Here is an 18,086-nt window from a genome sequence, read left to right as displayed (position 1 = left end):
AATCAGAGAAGATGATGATATTCCCCTACCATCTGGGTGGATTTCAAATCTTATTATGGAAAATGGTAAAGGAATGATCTAGGCTCTTCTGTAACTTTTTTTTTTTTTTTTTTTGGTTTTTTATTGCAGAAACTTTCAGAGAGTACAAATCAGCAAATAATTCTACCTTGCAGGACAGAGATGCACAGAAAACCACGTTCTGAGATGTTACACACTTCTGTCTGAATAACAGCAGACTACTGAAGGTACGTATTTGACTCTAGCCTTCCTGTAGTGAAGGGGTTAGCATTTGGTGGGACATGAATGGAGAAGTAGAAAGTCATTATCAGACCATAAGAAAGAGGTTCTGGCAATAGTGGTATGCCCATTCATCACTGGATAATGATCTGTCAATCTGTGACTCGTAGGAAAGAACTAGCCTGACATTTTGCATTTTATGAAATCCTGTGAGATTCTACAAATAATAATGGTCACTTCTGGTGGCTCAGGATCAGTATTGTCACTTGAAATTTGAGGGAATAAGGCAACCTGGTGCATATCTGGTATTACATGTTCACTGGGAACTGAAAACAGAAGTGACTGAAATAACATATTCTAAATCTCATAACTGAAGACAGCATTTTAAAATTTTATCTCAAAAGGGTCTACAATTATGGATCCTTAATCTAGACTAGTTGGAGGCTATAAAATGTAATAAAAATTTCTAGCTACTTGGCCATAATAGGAATTTTCCTTTCTCTTTTTAAGATTTTAGTCATTTATTTATTTGTTGTAGCAAGAGATTAGGGAGAGAGCACAAGCGGGGGGAGCAGCAGGCAGAGGGAGAAGTAGGCTCCTGGATGAGCAAGGAGCCCAATAGGGACTTGATCCCTGGGATCGTGACCTGAGCTGAATGCAGGCACTTAACTGACTGAGCCATCCAGGTGCCCCAAGGGGATTTCCATTTTTAATAATAGATTTTTAAAAATCCTTAACATTTACAAAGTACTTTATAGTTATAGAACTAAAGCAGTATTTCGTTTGATCCTTAATGTTTCCCAGTAAGGTAGGTAGAACAATTACTATTATTCTTACCTTCCTGGTGGGGACATAGATATAAAGAAATTAAACCCCTGGTCTTCAGACACACAGGGAGGGGGACCATGACTCGAAGCAAGAGTCTTTCTCCCAACTGCACCATACTTCCTTCCCTGTCAGGATCTTAGTAGATTTTCCTTTTTTGTTTTCATATTCTAATGTATAAGTTTGGGGATGATGAAGCTTACAATATGGTGTCTTCGCTGGGCCAGAAGGATAGAGGCAATCATTTTGAAATTACTTTTTTATGTAACTACCAAAAATGTATCTCGTCAACAGCTTTATAGTCTAATCCTAAAAGAAGATAGTATCGTACTGGAGGAAGAACTTAGTAGTTGCTGAATTGAACTGATGTCAGGAAAAGAGAGTCCAGAGAAATGCAGTAAATCATTGACTAAATGAACAGATTTTCTCTGTGTAATATGGTAGAAAATGCCCCTATCTACTACATACGCTCAACTAAGAAATGCTCAGTTAAGAAAATTTAAAATGCTTCACTAAGAAAACAGATGTGAGATTGTTTAGGAGGAAAGAGTACTTAATGCACCCAACAAATATTGAGTAGCCATTGTGGGAAAGGCATTGTGATGCATGGTACAATGATACTGGGCATCATCTACTCTGTGCCAGTTGAAACCATAGCTTTATAAAATAGGGGATATTGTTAAGAATTTCAGGGATTACAAAGAAATGGAGTCGAGGAAAGACAGATGCAGATCAATGAAAATAACAGCTTACGACGATGGGTTTAACCTCAAAAATGATAAAATCGCTGACTGTCCAACCACAACATAAAGGCTAAAAATACATAGACTTCTGAGTAGATGCAGAAACATGAAACACATACTCAATTTCAAAGATTTGGTGTGCAACAAAAGAATGCAAATATCCGTAATTTTTAATATTGATTATATGTTAAAATGATATTATTTTGAGTACACTGAGTTAAATAAAACATGTTGTACAAAAATATGTCACCTCTTTCTTCTTACTTTTTTAATGTGGCTACTAGAAAATTTATAATTACTGTGAAGCCTGATGGACAGTGATGTTCTAGCAGGATGTATTGTGGACAAAAGAAAAATCTGGGCAGTGTATGATTCTGAAAAGGCTAATCATGGGGGATGCTGTCTTGGTGAGACATGGACTGAAGACACCGTAGAGAATAAGCCAAGTGTTATTAAACCCACAAATTACAAAAATTCTGGTGGTTCATGTGGGAACACAAGTACAGGCAGAAGGAACCTGGAAGATATTGCTGGAGATTCCAAAGTGAATGGACTGAAAACTAAACAAAGTAGAGGACATAGAGAATAATTTTGTTTCCTCTTTCACCTGAAGCACAAGTACTAGGAGAAAGAAGTTTATAAAATGCTTGTTAGAACTGAAGTCCAATAGACCTCTAGCACCTTCCCTCCAGTAGCCACTGACTGTTTCACACACACAATCTCCATGTAGGATAATGCTTATTTAGCTGACAAAGCTCCTTAGTACGCTCCACTGAGCTGTTTAACACGGACAATCCAGTCATCTTATTTACCTCCAGAAAATGTTCATAAAATAATTTGTAATCTCTAGCCACCCCCCAGGTTATAAACCAGAAAATTATAAACCAGAATTATAAACCTATCAGGGTTCAACTGCAAAGTGCCCCAAGGCAGGACCTGTGTTGAACTGAATTCTCAGGACCTGGCCCCTTACTGGTTACACAGTAAGTACCTAATACATATTCACTAAATACATTTTTAAAATGGTGGTATATTGAAGGTAAAAGTCGACACCGAAACAATACGGAAAAGGCAAAGACTGGAAATTTTGGGCGATAAGCTCACTGTTGTTGATAATCAGATGGGGGTGGGTGCCCAGAAATGAAGACCCAGAAGCCAACAAATGTCTCTTAAAATCAAGTCATGCCAATGGACCTCATAATCTTTTCTCTCCCTGCTTCTGCCTTTGATGACCTCGTTGATTACACCTTAAAAAATGTGGGGATGTGGGGAAATAAAGCAGGCATGAGGGCAGTTATGAGACAGTAACAAGTAAAATCCTAACGACAGACTGGTGGTTGAGAGACTGAGGCCAACCCAAAGAGATTCTGCAGTAGTGTATCAGGAGTTCCTCTGGGTCAACTTTTCCCTTCAGTGAGTTGGGGAAAGCATGAAAAGCATCTGCTTACATAGCAGGAAGGGGGAGGCATAAGTATGGCACAGGATGTAGTTCAGAAGACCCTAACTGGGCTAAAATATTTGAAAACAACATTATGAATACATGCAGTCTATATAATAGTGTATGAATAAATTATAATAGAAACAAACATGAGATAAATTTAGGATGAGGGAGATCTAGTCTGGCAAGAGCTCAGATGTCTATCAGATCACCAACAGTACAATGTCAAAGTAGCTTACGGCTAAGGCAATGGCAAGCTGCATTAAAGAAATGAAGTTCTAGAGGTGCTTGGGTGGCTCTTGGGTGGAACTACCTACGAGTTATCTTATTAGTAGCATTGCATAATTTCTATATTCTGCAGTCTATGTTCCAGGCAACTCATTGCTGTCTAAACCTAAAGAGCTTTTTTACACATTAGCTAGAGGGGAGAGGGGGTGCATCAATTTTAATCCTACCCTTTAAGGGAAGTACACAAATCAAAGTACTTGAGAGTGATGCTTATTTCTTTAAAACTCAGGTTCTCAGAAACCCTAGGTAAGAAAAACTCTATTATTCTCTGGAGAAATATGCCTTGGACTTTGTTTGCATTATATCTATTTAAATTCTTACCACGAAGTTCTGTTTTAATAATGTTGAAGGATACCCAATCCTGAATAATTACAGATACATTATACACAAAATTACATGTGTTTCCTACCTCAAGCATATAAAACTGTACTGAGGTTTTATAAATTCTTGTTGCTAACACACAGTGTTGTTTCTTGAAATGATTTTCATAGTAAGTAAGTGTCTAAAACAGGGCTGAGAGCCTCAGAGAGAAGGGGTGTGTGTGTGTGTGTGTGTGTGTGTGTGTGTGTGTGTGTTAGTAATTTGTTTATGCAACTCCAGTGATAGACATATTCATTTAAGAATCCCAACTTTATGGGACGCCTGGGTGGCTCAGTTGGTTAAGCAGCTGCCTTCGGCTCAGGTCATGATCCCAGCGTCCTGGGATCGAGTCCCGCATCGGGCTCCTTGCTCTGCAGGGAGCCTGCTTCTCCCTCTGCCTCTGCCTGCCATACTGTGTGCCTGTGCTCGCTCTCTCTCCCTCTCTCTCTGACAAATTATAAAAAAAAAAAAAAAAATTAAAAAAAAAAAGAATCCCAACTTTATTATGGTTACTCTTCTACTGGGGAAAGTTATTATTGCCTCCCTTCATCTCTCAGCTTTTCCCAATTTCCATTGCTTTAATTTCCCATTCAAATCAATTTCTTAAAATCGGGGGAAAAAATCTGCCATCAGTGGTAGACTTTAAGTGATACAGAGGGCTCATTTCTTTTCTAGTTCAAGTAAGAGCCTTCCAGAAAAAAAAAGATTAATGACACTGGACCTATTTTCTATAGAAAGGACTGTCAAATTCTACCAAAATCAGTCACGTTATTTCTTTAGCTCTCAACAAAACAAAAGACATCCAGACATTACAAGGCCAAAAGGAATTTCAGGGGTTAGTTTCAGGTTATACCTTCCTGGAGGGAAGTATGGCACAGGATGTAGTTTTAGCTATCAAATCAGCTGAGGAGGAGAATTACACAGGACCTGGTACTCAAACTTCAATGTGGAGCAGAACCACCAGAAGGCTTATCAAAACACAGACTGCCGGAACCCAAATTCAAAGTTTGCAATTCAGCAGGTCTGTTACCAGGAAGTTGCCCTGGTAACAAGCTCTTTGGTGATGCTGCTGCTACCCATCTAGGGACGAGGCTTTGTAAACCCCTGGTACAGGAGGATCCCTGCTATGTAACTGGTTGCAGCATGGTGTTTCCTTTATTTCTGCAAACTTTCATGGCTAAGAGTTTCTAATTCATACTCTAGACTGGCAGAGTATGAAAAGCCGTCTGAAGAAAGCCGTAGAAAGCCGTTTGCCATTCACCCCAGAATGGCAGACGGCTTTCTGCGGTCTCAGAACTCCTGTAAGGCACATCCTTCTCTCACTATCCTGCAGAAAAGATGAGGAAAGGGTACAATATTTCTGGAAGAAGAAACCAAAGCCATTTCTGGAGTCCTTCCCCCCTCCTTTCTTTAAACCGCTCACTAAATATTTGGAATGAAATTCAAAAGCAAAAGAAGGGGCGGCTCTGCCGGAAAAGAAGATTGGCATACTCACCAGAGCGGAAATATACCCAGGCGTGTGGTGATAAAAACCATGGCAAACATAACAAACAGAAGATCACAAATTTTCTGAAACTTGGCATAATTTGCCATTTTGGCAGCCTATGAAAGGAAGGAATGGGATATATTAATGTAGTTAAACTGGTAAATGAAAAGTTGCTTTCAATATGCATGAGTCTCCTATAAGATAGAACTTACAAGATCCATAAAATTGCCTGCTACTTTGAAATGTCATGCATCATGCATCAGTATTTATAAATTACCCATAAGTTCAGTGAAAAGCAACATTTGCTATAAGTAAAACTACGGACTGTCACAGATTTAATAAAACGTTCAGCAACCTGAAAAATTCAATTATATGGTTGATCTCAGGAAAACAGAAAAATAAGAAAATTCCTGCATTATAGAGGATATCAGCAAGACAAAGACACCAACACAGGAATTTGGCATAACAGGTCAAATACAAAGTGCTAGGTAATCCTTTAAAAGTCTAATGAGTCCCAAACACTAAGGCCACAAGCTTTATACAAAATATATGGAGCCTTTCTGTATTGTTTTCTCTTTTCTACTTAGAATGAAAGGTTTTCCTTAAACAGGCATAAGGAATATTCTTGGGAGACAGTTTCTTGGCTTATTCTCATAAATTTAGAAATACAGAACATGTCAAGATCATGTTATTTCAATGAATCCATTTAGGTATAATTTTCAAAGTTCCATTAATGGGTCATTTTCTAGATGAAAGTCACTAATGTTCCAAGTGTCTGTGAGAATTACTCTAATAATTTATGATAGTAATTTAAGTGACCACTGTTAATATTATAAATTAGGGAAGAGATTACCTCCCTTTTCCTACCATCTACACATTTTTAAGTAGATGATGTTATGTAACAACAGGTGACACTGAAAACATAATTTTGCTTGATCACCTCTTTTTACATTTTCACACAGAATTCACATGCACTCACACATAGGGTTAGAAATTGAAGATGTCTTGCTGAATTTATAACATTATCTTCTACTTCTCAGAAAGTTAAATTAGCTGAGTCAAACTTGAAAGGACTGTTGACAGTATCCATAGAAGCTAAAATTCTGCAGCTTTAAGTAAAACACAGAGTGGTAAGAGAAATGGATTCCTAAGAAAAAAATACTTATTAACTGAGAAGAAGCCAGGATTGTGAACTTTTAATTTCACGAGTACTTTGGGTGGGATACCACGAATTATAGTAGGAAAGAAGAAAAGCATCTTCTGCCTCCTTCTGCCTAGGTAAACCATTTTTCTCTTATGTTCATTCAACAGTATTCAATAAAAAAGCATCAAACATGTAATTTTTCTAAAATGTCTAGGTCATAGATCCCACTTCAAATAGTTGATAGCTGACATATCCCATTATTTGGATATTCTCAAGCATTACTATATAATGTAAAGAAAATCATTGTGATAAAGAATATTTGTCTTTAAGCCACATGGCTGGCATTTCTGGATTGTTTTCCCTTTCTGGATAAAAGTGATAGACAAAGATTCAACCAGCCATTTCCATATGCATTAAAGTTGGTAGACAGTACAGGGTTGATTTCAAAACTGCATATTGCTATATGAATCTCCACTTTCAAGCATACTTAGGATTTAACCAAATGGTAACTGGTTTGCAGGAGACTGCCCTTATAAAACTATATTTCTCCTTTAAAAAAATATGCTAAATAGAGTTTAGCTAGAACCACTTAAAAATTGTAACACCATACTATCATCTGAAATAGCCCGTTAGGACTATTTTTCTACTTCATAGCCTTATAAGGAACAGAGTTCTTAAGGAAGTGCTGTGTATATTTCGAATCTTGATTAATCATCTTTATAGTAGATTCAATTGTATCATGTGGAATTTCTGCTTGTACTGTAATAATATATCATTATTTGAGAGTGCCTCTATATTCACAGTGACAGTAGATACTTCAAGAGGCAGAATTGTGTGGGCCAACAAGAATAAAAACTCAGAATACAGATTCTAAGACCCACTTCTACATGAAATTCCTACTCTGGTAAGTTTATCTTTCACCAGTTACATACATGTCTTAGCATAAAGTAAAAAGACTTTTTCTCTTCATAGGGGCCATAATTAAGAGTAAATACCACATCAAAATTTTCTTTGGGATTTTATCTTTTGAAATCTGCTAGAAGCATTTTTCTTCTTCTCCTTTTTTTATTTTTTTTTTGCTACCCTAATAATCCTAAATGATGTTTTAGAAAGTTTATCAAAATACAACCAATATTTCCTCAAATACTCCTTATATTTATACATGCAGAGAACACAGTTTTTATATTTACTTTAGAATTCAAATATAATTTTCACTATAAACATACTAGGATAATATGTATATTGACAATAAAAATTATGACTAAATAATTTCATCAGGATGTACAACTACCATTACTCACTAAATTCAGTTATATGTACTTCCCAGATATAGCAGTGTGAAACTTACAATACCAGAAACAAAACTTATTCAAGTAATGATTTTCCACTTATAAAACATTCATTTCTTAAGTGTTAGATAGTAAAGGTTTTCATTATTCAATTAAAGAATACTAAGATGATGAACATTCTTTGTATAAGAATGTATGGACTAAAGTCTCACTTTGACCCATTTAACTTACAAACAAACACTTTGCAGTTTCAAATCAGTCACATACTATCTTCCCCCCAGGGCCATCTAGAATAACATAGAAGAACTGATGGTCTTGGGGATTTCCTGAATACTAGATTTTGAACTCTTAAAGATGAAAGGAAAGATTTACCTCTAGAAGAGCATCAGCTGAATCGTGAAGACAGAGGACCAGGGTCCCTACTCGGGCCATATTGTTGACATACGAAAAGGAAATCAAGAAAATAGCTACAAGGTGATGCAGGAACATAATGCCAAAGTCCTTAGGGAAGGAAAAACACAGCCATGTTAGATCTTAGAGGACAGCAATATTTCCATTCATCTCTTCTGTTATTCAACAAGTATTTCCCAAGGTTCTTAAAGGACCTAGCACTGGAGATACTAAAATGAGCAAGATGTATTTCCTACCCTCTGGGAGCTCACTATAGAGTGGCAGAGACACAAAGGGGACCAGTGACTATGAAGAATGTGATAAACACCAGGATTAAGGGCAGATCATAAAGGGTGTTTTGTATGTAAACCAGAGAATTTGAAGCTATGGGAGAAATTGCCTCAGAGTTTCAAACAAAGAAAGATATTACTTGGATCTCTACTTTAGGAAAATCTTTAGGGCAGCACCACAGGACCAACAGAACCACTTCTCCAACTACTGTGGCTGAGGATTCGGCATCCTTCTCCTGGAATGCTCATAGGGAAGGCAAAATAAGAATCCTAATATGGGGCTTTTCTGATGAATCCTACAAAAACAAGCCCTAAATTTGAACCCCTACCTATCCATAGCCATTAGAAAAAGAAACTGGCAAAAGTAATGATAAATGCACCACCTTTATTTCACGTGGAGCTGCTGCTTAGCCCATGTGAAAAGATCATCTTTCTCTGACACTGATTCATCTACTGTCCATCTGGACATCGTTTGTTATGATGTGGAATTTCTGTTGCTTAGAAATACAGTCTCTCATGTACTAATATTTTTACCCTTATTTATTTTTAAAAATTTATTTATTTACTTGAGAGAGAGAGCGAGCATGCACACATGAGTGGGGAGAGCAGCAGAGGGAGAGAGAGAATCTCAAGCAGACTCTCCACTGAGCTCAGAGCTCCACACACAGGCCTGTGTGGAGCTCATGACCCTGAGATCATGACTTGAGCCAAAATGAAGAACTGACTGAGCCACCCACGTGCTCCTTTGCTCTTATTTGTAAATCTATTTCTTCCAGAGTATACTTGAACTTCTTTGGAATTTAAATGCCAACATTGGCCTTAATGGTGATCTACTCGAAGCCTTTGAAAAATAAGGCTAATCATGTAAAGACAAATAAATTAGCCAAAATGAAAAGCATATTATGAAACTAAGAAAGAGAACAAATATGTATGTATGTATGTATGTGTGTGTGTATGTATGTGTGTGTGTGCATGTACATATATATATAAACACCTTCAATAAAAGCCATGCAATCATTATTTTATGTGTTCTATCTCCTTACCTTGATACCTTTAAGTAGGCACTGAATTTGATCTAAATAACATTTTTAAATAAATTGTCAACTTGGACCCTCTCAAGGCAGGGTAACAACTCCCATCCTCAGGTTTGTTATTGCTGAAATGACTGGTGTGTAGGTAGGCACAGGCTTAGCCGCAGGAACCTTAGCATCTTAGGTTGAAAATGTTCTCCTGCATTTTTGGTGGCAGCAATTAAGTAGAAATATTGTGATTTATTCTTGGCACTCAAACTGAGGACTGATTCCAAAGACCTTATTCAAAACAGACCAGTCTGGTCACCTGTTTCACTGGTGTCCCCCACCTTCTGCTGTTCTGCCATATTGTTTCTGGACATCTTCACAGTCACCATCAAGGGCTCCTTCTATGTTTGCTGCCTAATAAGGACCCTGATCTCAGCTCCCATTCCAGTGGCTGTCCTTATGTCAATTATTAGAGATGGAAAAAAAAAATCAGATGTAGTCTTGACTCAAAGTCAATTAGAATGAGTCTGAAATGAAAGGATTCAAGGAAGAGCCATCCAATTTTCATACCAGAAACTGTTAAGATAATGCTGTTTTTTTCTTATTACATATTGAATGGCATTTAGAGAACCTAGAATACCCTCTTAGTCTGTTCTGTGTAGGTTTCACAACAGAAATTCCTGGATGCATGTAAAATTCAGCTACTTGGACTCCATTGCCAAATGTCAGAATGAGAAATGGCATCCTTACTTCAGTTCTCCATGGGAATTTCTCACAAAATAAAATATTAGTGGTAAAAGGCCAGAAGGATTACCCTCATTAAAACATAAGTCTGTGTTCTGTATGCTGGAACTCCCTTTGCAATGACTGGGATGCAAAGACTCTTGGAAATAATGCTCTGTCTCCAGGAGGCACCAGAAATTCATCATGATGTACAAGTTTTTATGAAAGCAAAATTAACTTATTTCTCATTGGCGGGGGGAAAACCACTGCAAACAACAAGAAACTTATTCTCTAAATTCCCATTTGCTGGATAAAGTACTCATAATTTCATATGGTTTGTTTTGGGAATAATTTTAGCAACAAATAAAGCAAAACACTTGTGAACCTTCTGAAAAAAGAAATAAGACCAAGATTTTAAGTGATAGCTGATTTAGATGTAGATAGGTAGTGAAGAGCCATTCTCCTACACCATTCACAAAGACAAACTTTAAATGGATGAAAGACCTCAGTGTGAGACAGGAATCCATCAAAATCCTAGAGGGGAATAACAGTCACAGCAACTTCTTTCAAGACTCGTCTCCAAAGGCAAGGGAAACAAAAGTGAAAATGAACTTTTGGGACTTCATCAAGGTCAAAAGCTTCTGCACAGCAAAGGAAACAGTCAACAAAACAAAGAGGTACACCACAGAATGGGAGAAGATATTTGCAAATGACACTGTAGATAAAGGGCTGATATCTAAGATCTATAAAGAACTTCTCAAACTCAACACCTAAAAAACAAATAAGTCAAAAAATGGGCAGAAGACAAGAATAGGCACTTCTCCAAAGAAGACATACACGTGGCTAACAGATGCATGAAAAATGTTTATCATCATTAGCCATCAGTGAAATTCAAATCAAAATCACACTGAGATACCACATTACACCTGTTAGAATGGCAAAAATTGACAAGGCAAGAAACAACAAATGTTGGAGAGATTATGGAGAAAGGGGAACCCTCTTACACTGTTGGTGGGAATGGAAGCTGATACAGCCACTTTGAAAAACAGTGTGGAGGTTCCTCAAAAAATTAAAAATAGAGCTACTCTACGACTCAGTAATTGCACTACTGGGCATTTACGCCAAAGATATAGATGTAGTAAAAAGAAGGGGCATATGCACCCCAATGTTCAGAGCAGCAATGCCCACAATAGCCAAACTGTGGAAAGAGCCGAGATGCCCTTCAACAGACAAATGGATAAAGAAGATGTGGTCCATATATATAATGGAATATTATTCAGGCATCAGAAAGGATGAATACCCACCATTTACATCAACATGGATGGAATTGGAGAAGATTATGTTGAGTGAAATAAGTCAAGCAAAGAAAGTCAATTATCATATGGTTTCATTTATTTGTGGAGCATAAGGAATAGCATGGAGGACATTAGGAAAAGGAAGGGAAAAATGAAGTAGGGGGGATCATGGGGGAGACGAACCATGAGACACTCTACACTATGGGAAACAAACCGAGGGTTTTAGAGGGGAGGGGGGCAGGGGGATGGGTGAACCTGGTGATGGGTATTAAGGAGGGCATGGATTTGCATGGGGCACTGGGCGTTATATACAAACAATGAATCATGGAACACTACATCAAAAACTAATGATGTACTGTATGGTGACTAATATAACACAATGAAAAAATTTAAAAAATAAAGAGAAGACATGTGAGATTTAAAAAAAAAAGAATATGAAATATTTCTAAAGTACAAGGCAAAGAATGACATGTATTAGCTTTCCTGAATTTAACAAATAAAATTAATATAATAAACTTATAATAGAAAATTACCTGATTAGAAATGAGGTAATTATCACCAGGTTGCCCATTTAACAATTTTCAAATTCTCTAAGGGAACGGACAGACAACACCATAAAAAAATTATTTTTGAAAGAGAGAGAGAACAGAGAGGGAGGGGCTAAGGGAGTGGGAGAGAGAATCTTAAGCAGGCTCGCTGCTCAGCACGGAGGCTGACACAGGGCTTGATCTCAAAACTCTGAGATATGACCCGAGCCAAATCAAGAGTTGGGTGCTTAACTGACTGAGCCACCCAGGCAACCCAGCAACACTGTAATTTAAAGATGATTTCATTGTATGGCAACTACAGCAACAGTTCAAATCTCTCAGATCTATTTGTTTTGTTTTGCTTTAAATAGTTTATTTGAACCTTCAAGGTACCCAGAAAGTTGTGTGACTTTTTACAGAATAACATGTTATTCTTCATAGAGATCAATAACACTGTCTTCCTATCTCTTCACTTGGGATTTTGCAACCTGAGGGTAAAACTCAGAAAGCTGGAGAGAAGCAAGTTGTGCAAGAAGTGGCAATGTGCTGGCAATGTGCAGGGGACAGTGGCCATGTAGGCTCATCTCCACCACAGCCCAAATGCACAGATGGAGACAGGAGGATCTCAGACACAACTTACATATGGCAAGAAAAACCACAGGTACTTTTTCCTTTGAGGGAATATGAAAAATAGGTTCTCAACCTGTGACTATAACTTAAGTCCTGATCAATAGCATGAATATAAAAATAAAAATAAAAATACATAAATATATATACATATGTGTGTGTATACATATATCTATCTATCTATCTCTATATATCTATATATATCTACCTTTTAAAGAGCTAAGAAACAAGAGACTGAAAAACCATCTAGGTCTTGAGATGATGACTGAAGTAAAAGTATATTCACGGTGATTTACAGAAATCAGTTGATTTTGATTTGCCCTATATTAGGTAATTTGAGGAAAATTATACCTTTCTCTTACTCATGCATGGTGTGAAAAGTTCACAGAAGGTATTTAAAAATGTCAACTTTTGGGTATCTGCAGTCTTCCTCAATTTATTTGGCTACTTTATTTTTAGCTGGCCTCGAATATTGGTGTACTATAAAGAGAACTGGTTAAATGTGCCATTAAAAAAAAAAGATATTTCAAGTAACAGGGCTCTTCAAAAACTGTGACTTGAATTCACTGTCATTCTCATGGAGAGCCTATACATGTTAGGGTAAATATTCATGGGAAAATGTAGGAAGGGATAAAAAAGTGTGATTGATTTGAGAAATATTTGTTCAATTATAAAGTGGAGTAGTTCTGACAGAAATTATTCAGCTATCCCTTCTCTAAATTTCAATCCATGAATAAAACTTCATTTACAGTAAATCTATAGTCACATTTATTTCAACACTTTTTCCCCAACAGACTAGATTTTTCTACCTTTGAACTAAACATATACGGACTGAGGTCTTTGTGGAAGAGAACTGTCACATATGGACAGCATTCTAAAAACAAGTTGCGTGCCAAGAAATTGATTAAAGATGTCCAAACTTACTATTGCTACTATCAAAATGTTTGAAATATATGTACTGATGTGATTTAAATACATCTACTAGCCATTCTCAAATCTGACACCCTAACTATTCAGCAAATATATACATGTAGGCCACTCTAATTTAGAGCAGAGAATGGCACAATATGACCCCCAAGCCAAATCTGGTTCTCCATTTATTTTTGTAAGTAAAGTTTTGTTAGAACATGGTCACATTCATTTGTTTAGCCAATGTCTATTGCAGTGTTCTTCCTACAGTTGAGTGCTTGCAACAGAGACTGTGTAGCCTGCAAGTTTAAGATATTTACTACCTGCCCTTCACAGAAAAGTCTGATGGCCCTGACCTTAGAGCCCATCTAAGGACATATTTTGGGAAACTTAAGTCATTATCAGAGATGTCACAACTGCATAGTGTCATGTTCAACTTCATCACATTTTCTTCAGATAAAGGTTTATAAGAGATTTAATATTCATAGCTGTTCAATAAGATATTACTCTTAATAATCAGTAAGTAATCAATAAGATATTACTCTTAAAATTCAGATAAACTATAAAAAAGTTTTGGCAGACATAGCTATTAAAATTCTCATGAAAAATTACAACTACAACTTCAAGAAAATTTGAAAATCAAGAAATTTTTTCACCAGTTTTTAAAACAAAAGCTGTCTGTCTGCAGGCAATATTACTTTCCCTACTGCTAGACATACTATTACTTTATAGCTTCTGGGAACATATACAAAGTGAAATAAAGAACCGCCGTATAAGCAGTGTTTACCCAATCTTTCTCCTGTGTAACATTTATGATACCATTTCAAGATCAAGAACTCATAATCTTGTCTCCTATGAATTATTTAGTTAATATTTAATCTTTAATTGATTTTATTACTATGGAAAGGATACAATAAAATTTTATTTCTACAATAGAAAATAGTAAGAATAGTAAGATAGTGCCACTAATTCCTTTCCAGTGTGCCTGGCCAGAGAGCAGAACATTAATTTGCAACTGTCTGGAGTCCTCATCCACACTTTCTTTTCCTTTCCCCGTCAAAAGAACACTCTCCAAATACACCATGCTTTCAAGTGACATATATATTTTTCTTAATTATATACATAGGATTTTTTTTCTCATTGAACTTTGGGTCTTCAGAAATTTTCATCACTGGTAGTTCTTGCCACATCCCAAGTACTTGGAGTTGGAGGCCTTTTATATACACCTTTTAAATATACTCATGATGCACAGGTTTCAAACTTTATTCTCTCTCCCTCTTTCAGTATCCCTGAGGACAAAGGCAATGGTATCAAGTAAACCCATTCATGTTGAAAACATCCAGAATGATCAGTAGGGGGCAGACTGTGCTCGAGTAAAATCAGAAACATCCCAGGACTCAAAAGTCATCACCTTCCTCTTTACTGCAAAGCCCTTGATACACAAAATGACAATGGCAATAAAGGACTCAATTTTGTGCTTTAGATGAAGATGAAAAATGTCTTCTTCAGGTCAACCAAGTCAGGATGATGCTGTAAGTTGTCAGAAGGGGTTCAGAGGAACGCTTACTATTCCCATTGGCCTTAACTCTTGTCTTATAACTCCTAGTCCCTTCAGCTGTTGGAGCTCCCCACTCTACTTCACAAATAGCCAGAACTCTGCCAGCAGAATTCACCTGTCAAGCTTCTTCTTGCCCCCAAGCAAGCTCTGGCCATGCAGTTTTTGTTGTTGTTATTGTTTGTTTGTTTTGTGGCTGGAACCCTGGTGTATCTCTTCTCTTCTCCAAGACCCACTCCATTTGGACTACCTGGTGAACTCCCATCTACCTTCCAATAAGGCCCATTAATTCTCAAGCTCCAAAGGCTTTGTCTGACACTGTGATTTAGTCACCTAAAGCAAGTACTATTAGAACTGCATTTTATAATGAAACCAAGGCACAGAGATGCAGTGTAATTCTTCCAAAGTCACACAAGAAGAGGCTAGAGCCAGACCTGTACTGGGTTGCATGTGACTCCACAGCCCATCTCTAACTACGTGGCAGACAGCTGCTTAGAAACAGATGTGAGAAATGAGGACTGTAAGGAAGGGAGTCCTAGAGAAAGGACACTTCTGAAAACACACAGAAGTGAGAGACTAACAAATGGAACACAGTCCATATCCAGAAGGCAGGAAGAGAAGGAAATCAAGAGCAAAGATACAGAGTTAGCTGTGAGTGGACAGGGCGCCCCTCCTTAGGAGGCCAAAAGTTAAGGATGTGGGAGTCGGTCTATTGGTATTTATGCGGATAGAAACAGAGGGAATTTTGGAGTTTGGGAATTTGGAGAGTTAGAGCTATGATAAACTGGAGTGGGTGTTTTCCCAAGACCCAAGGGGGTGTTCTCCCAAGACATCAAGGATGACTTCCTCAGAGGAAGATGAACGACTAAACCTCCCCTATGAAAGTGGAACCTTCCAAGTGCCAGTGGCACCTCCTGGGAGAGCAAGGGACTCCAGAGGCCCTGGACCTAAAGACCCAGAACCCTAGATCAGCAGCATGGCATAGATCCTGGGGTGTGGGTCTCCCTGCAGTGCAGCAATGCTGTGGCCCTATGCACCACACAGGAAGAAGAGGTTCCTGGCCATCACCCCCTGCACTGCGGACAGTGGTACATGCCGCTGCCAAGCCCCATGACTGCCCAATGCCTGGATGTTGGGATGGGACAGCGAAAGATGTTTAAGAGCCCTCCCCTGGCAAGGCACCTGGAGAGTCTGAGTGCCAGAGGAAGCCACTAGTTAAGGCAGCCTTTGAATAAAATCCTGTAAAATTGCCCCGTAAAGCATACTCCTTTTCCAGGCGACAGTGTCCCATTGTTCTCTCCCCAGCCTGCACACAGCAGTGGGTTGCAATGTTCTGATCACAGGTGGTAGCTTATTAAAATCAGCCTCCTCTTCTTCCCTTCTTCTCATGTGAAGACACAATAGTGAGAAAGGACAGGCATAAGGCCCGAGAGTCCAGGATATGTGCCTCAGAACTTGGACGGCAAGGTGATGCTACTCCAGTCAGACACAGGCACACAGGAGTGTGAAGAAGTCAAGGGGCCTGCCCGACTGTGTCTCCAAGGAGCAGCTCCAAGGTGACACGGAGAGAGAATACCAGGTCGTGCTCCACCTTTCTTGGGATCCAGGGTGTCCTTTGGCATGATTTGAGCTTTTTTTTTTAAAAAAAAAAAAAAAAAAGATTTTATTTATTCATTTGCCAGAGAGAGAGAGTACAAGCAGGGAGAGTAGCAGGCAGAGGGAGAGGGAGAAGCAGGCTCTCTGCTAAGCAGGGAGCTGGATGCGGGACTCGATCCCACGACCCTGGGATCATGACCTGAATGGAAGGCAGACACTTAACGAACTAAAACACCCAGGCATCCCTAGCTTTTCAAACAAAGAAAGGACATACTAATACCAGCTGGGGTCCTTAAAGTCCTAGCTCTAGAAAATACTTAAGTAATCTACGCCAGCAGTTTTGCAGGTTTTGGTCTCAGAACACTTTTATATTTTCAAAAATCACTGAGGACATCAAAAAGTGTTTGTTGATGTGAGCTCTATCTCTTTAGCCTTTGTCACATTAGACATTAAAACTGAGAAATTTGAAAAACCTTTATTAATTTAAGTAAAATCTATTACATGTTAACGAACATAAATATTTTCCTGAAAAATAACATATTTTCCAAAATTTAAAAAAAATGGTGAGGACAGTGGCAGTGGCAAAGAGATTATTGCAAATCTCTTTGATGTCTGGCTTAAGACAGGGGAGGTGGATTCTTTTCAACGGCTGATACATTCAAATTACTGCCCTAAGTTATTTTAGTTGAAGTATATAAAGAAAATCTAGCACCAAACAGTTGGAAAAGGGAGAAGTATCTTGACAGTCTTTTCACATAGTTATAAATATTTTTCTTTGATATTGTACCCGAATTTGACAAGTGGGATATTCTTAAAGGTTAGGTACAATGTAGAATCTAAAACCATACCAATACCCTTTTCATATTCTTTTACATTTAATTCCTTTGGTTTGCCTTGACCTTTGAATGGATATTTTACTCATGTATGACTTTGTAGCATCATGCATTAGTCACCTGGAAAATACTGGTTCACTGAGTTAATATTTTTTAAAAACCACTTTTATCAATATCCCTACCAAACTCATCAGGTGTCTTTATGGATTGGGATGTTATCAAGATCTCACTGGTGGACAGGGGTCTTCCAAAAATCTAATTTTTGCTTGAAGTCTTGAGGGTTTTGTTTTGTTTTGTTTTTTGTTTTGTTTTGTTTTGCATTAACATATAATGTATGTATATATATATGCATATATACACATATATGTATGTATATAATATATTATTTGTTTCAGGGGTACAGGTCTCTGATTCATCGGTTTTACACAATTCACAGTGCTCACCATAGCACATACCCTCCCCAATGTCCATAACCCCCCCCCCCCCCCCCCCCCCCCCCCCCCCCCCCCCCC

General features: G+C 38.0%; 1 protein-coding gene across 2 annotated transcripts in view; it reads right to left on the bottom strand.

The window, feature by feature from the left end:
• The window catches only part of CERS6 (ceramide synthase 6), a 308,524-nt gene that overhangs the window by 45,996 nt on the left and 244,442 nt on the right, over positions 1–18,086 (bottom strand). For both annotated transcript variants that reach the window (XM_032880376.1, XM_032880377.1), the window contains exons 7-8: positions 8,183–8,311; positions 5,387–5,493 (exon numbers count right to left, since the gene is read on the bottom strand). In XM_032880376.1, coding sequence (XP_032736267.1) covers positions 5,387–5,493; positions 8,183–8,311 — 236 coding nt within the window. The remainder of the gene's footprint in view (positions 1–5,386; positions 5,494–8,182; positions 8,312–18,086) is intronic.

Source organism: Lontra canadensis, unplaced genomic scaffold (assembly GCF_010015895.1).
Source record: "Lontra canadensis isolate GAN:19392208 unplaced genomic scaffold, GSC_riverotter_1.0 scaffold69, whole genome shotgun sequence".
NCBI classification, from domain to species: Eukaryota; Metazoa; Chordata; class Mammalia; order Carnivora; family Mustelidae; genus Lontra; species Lontra canadensis.
The sequence above is the reverse complement of the archived record's forward strand: the minus strand, read 5'-3'. Positions and strand labels throughout refer to the sequence as shown.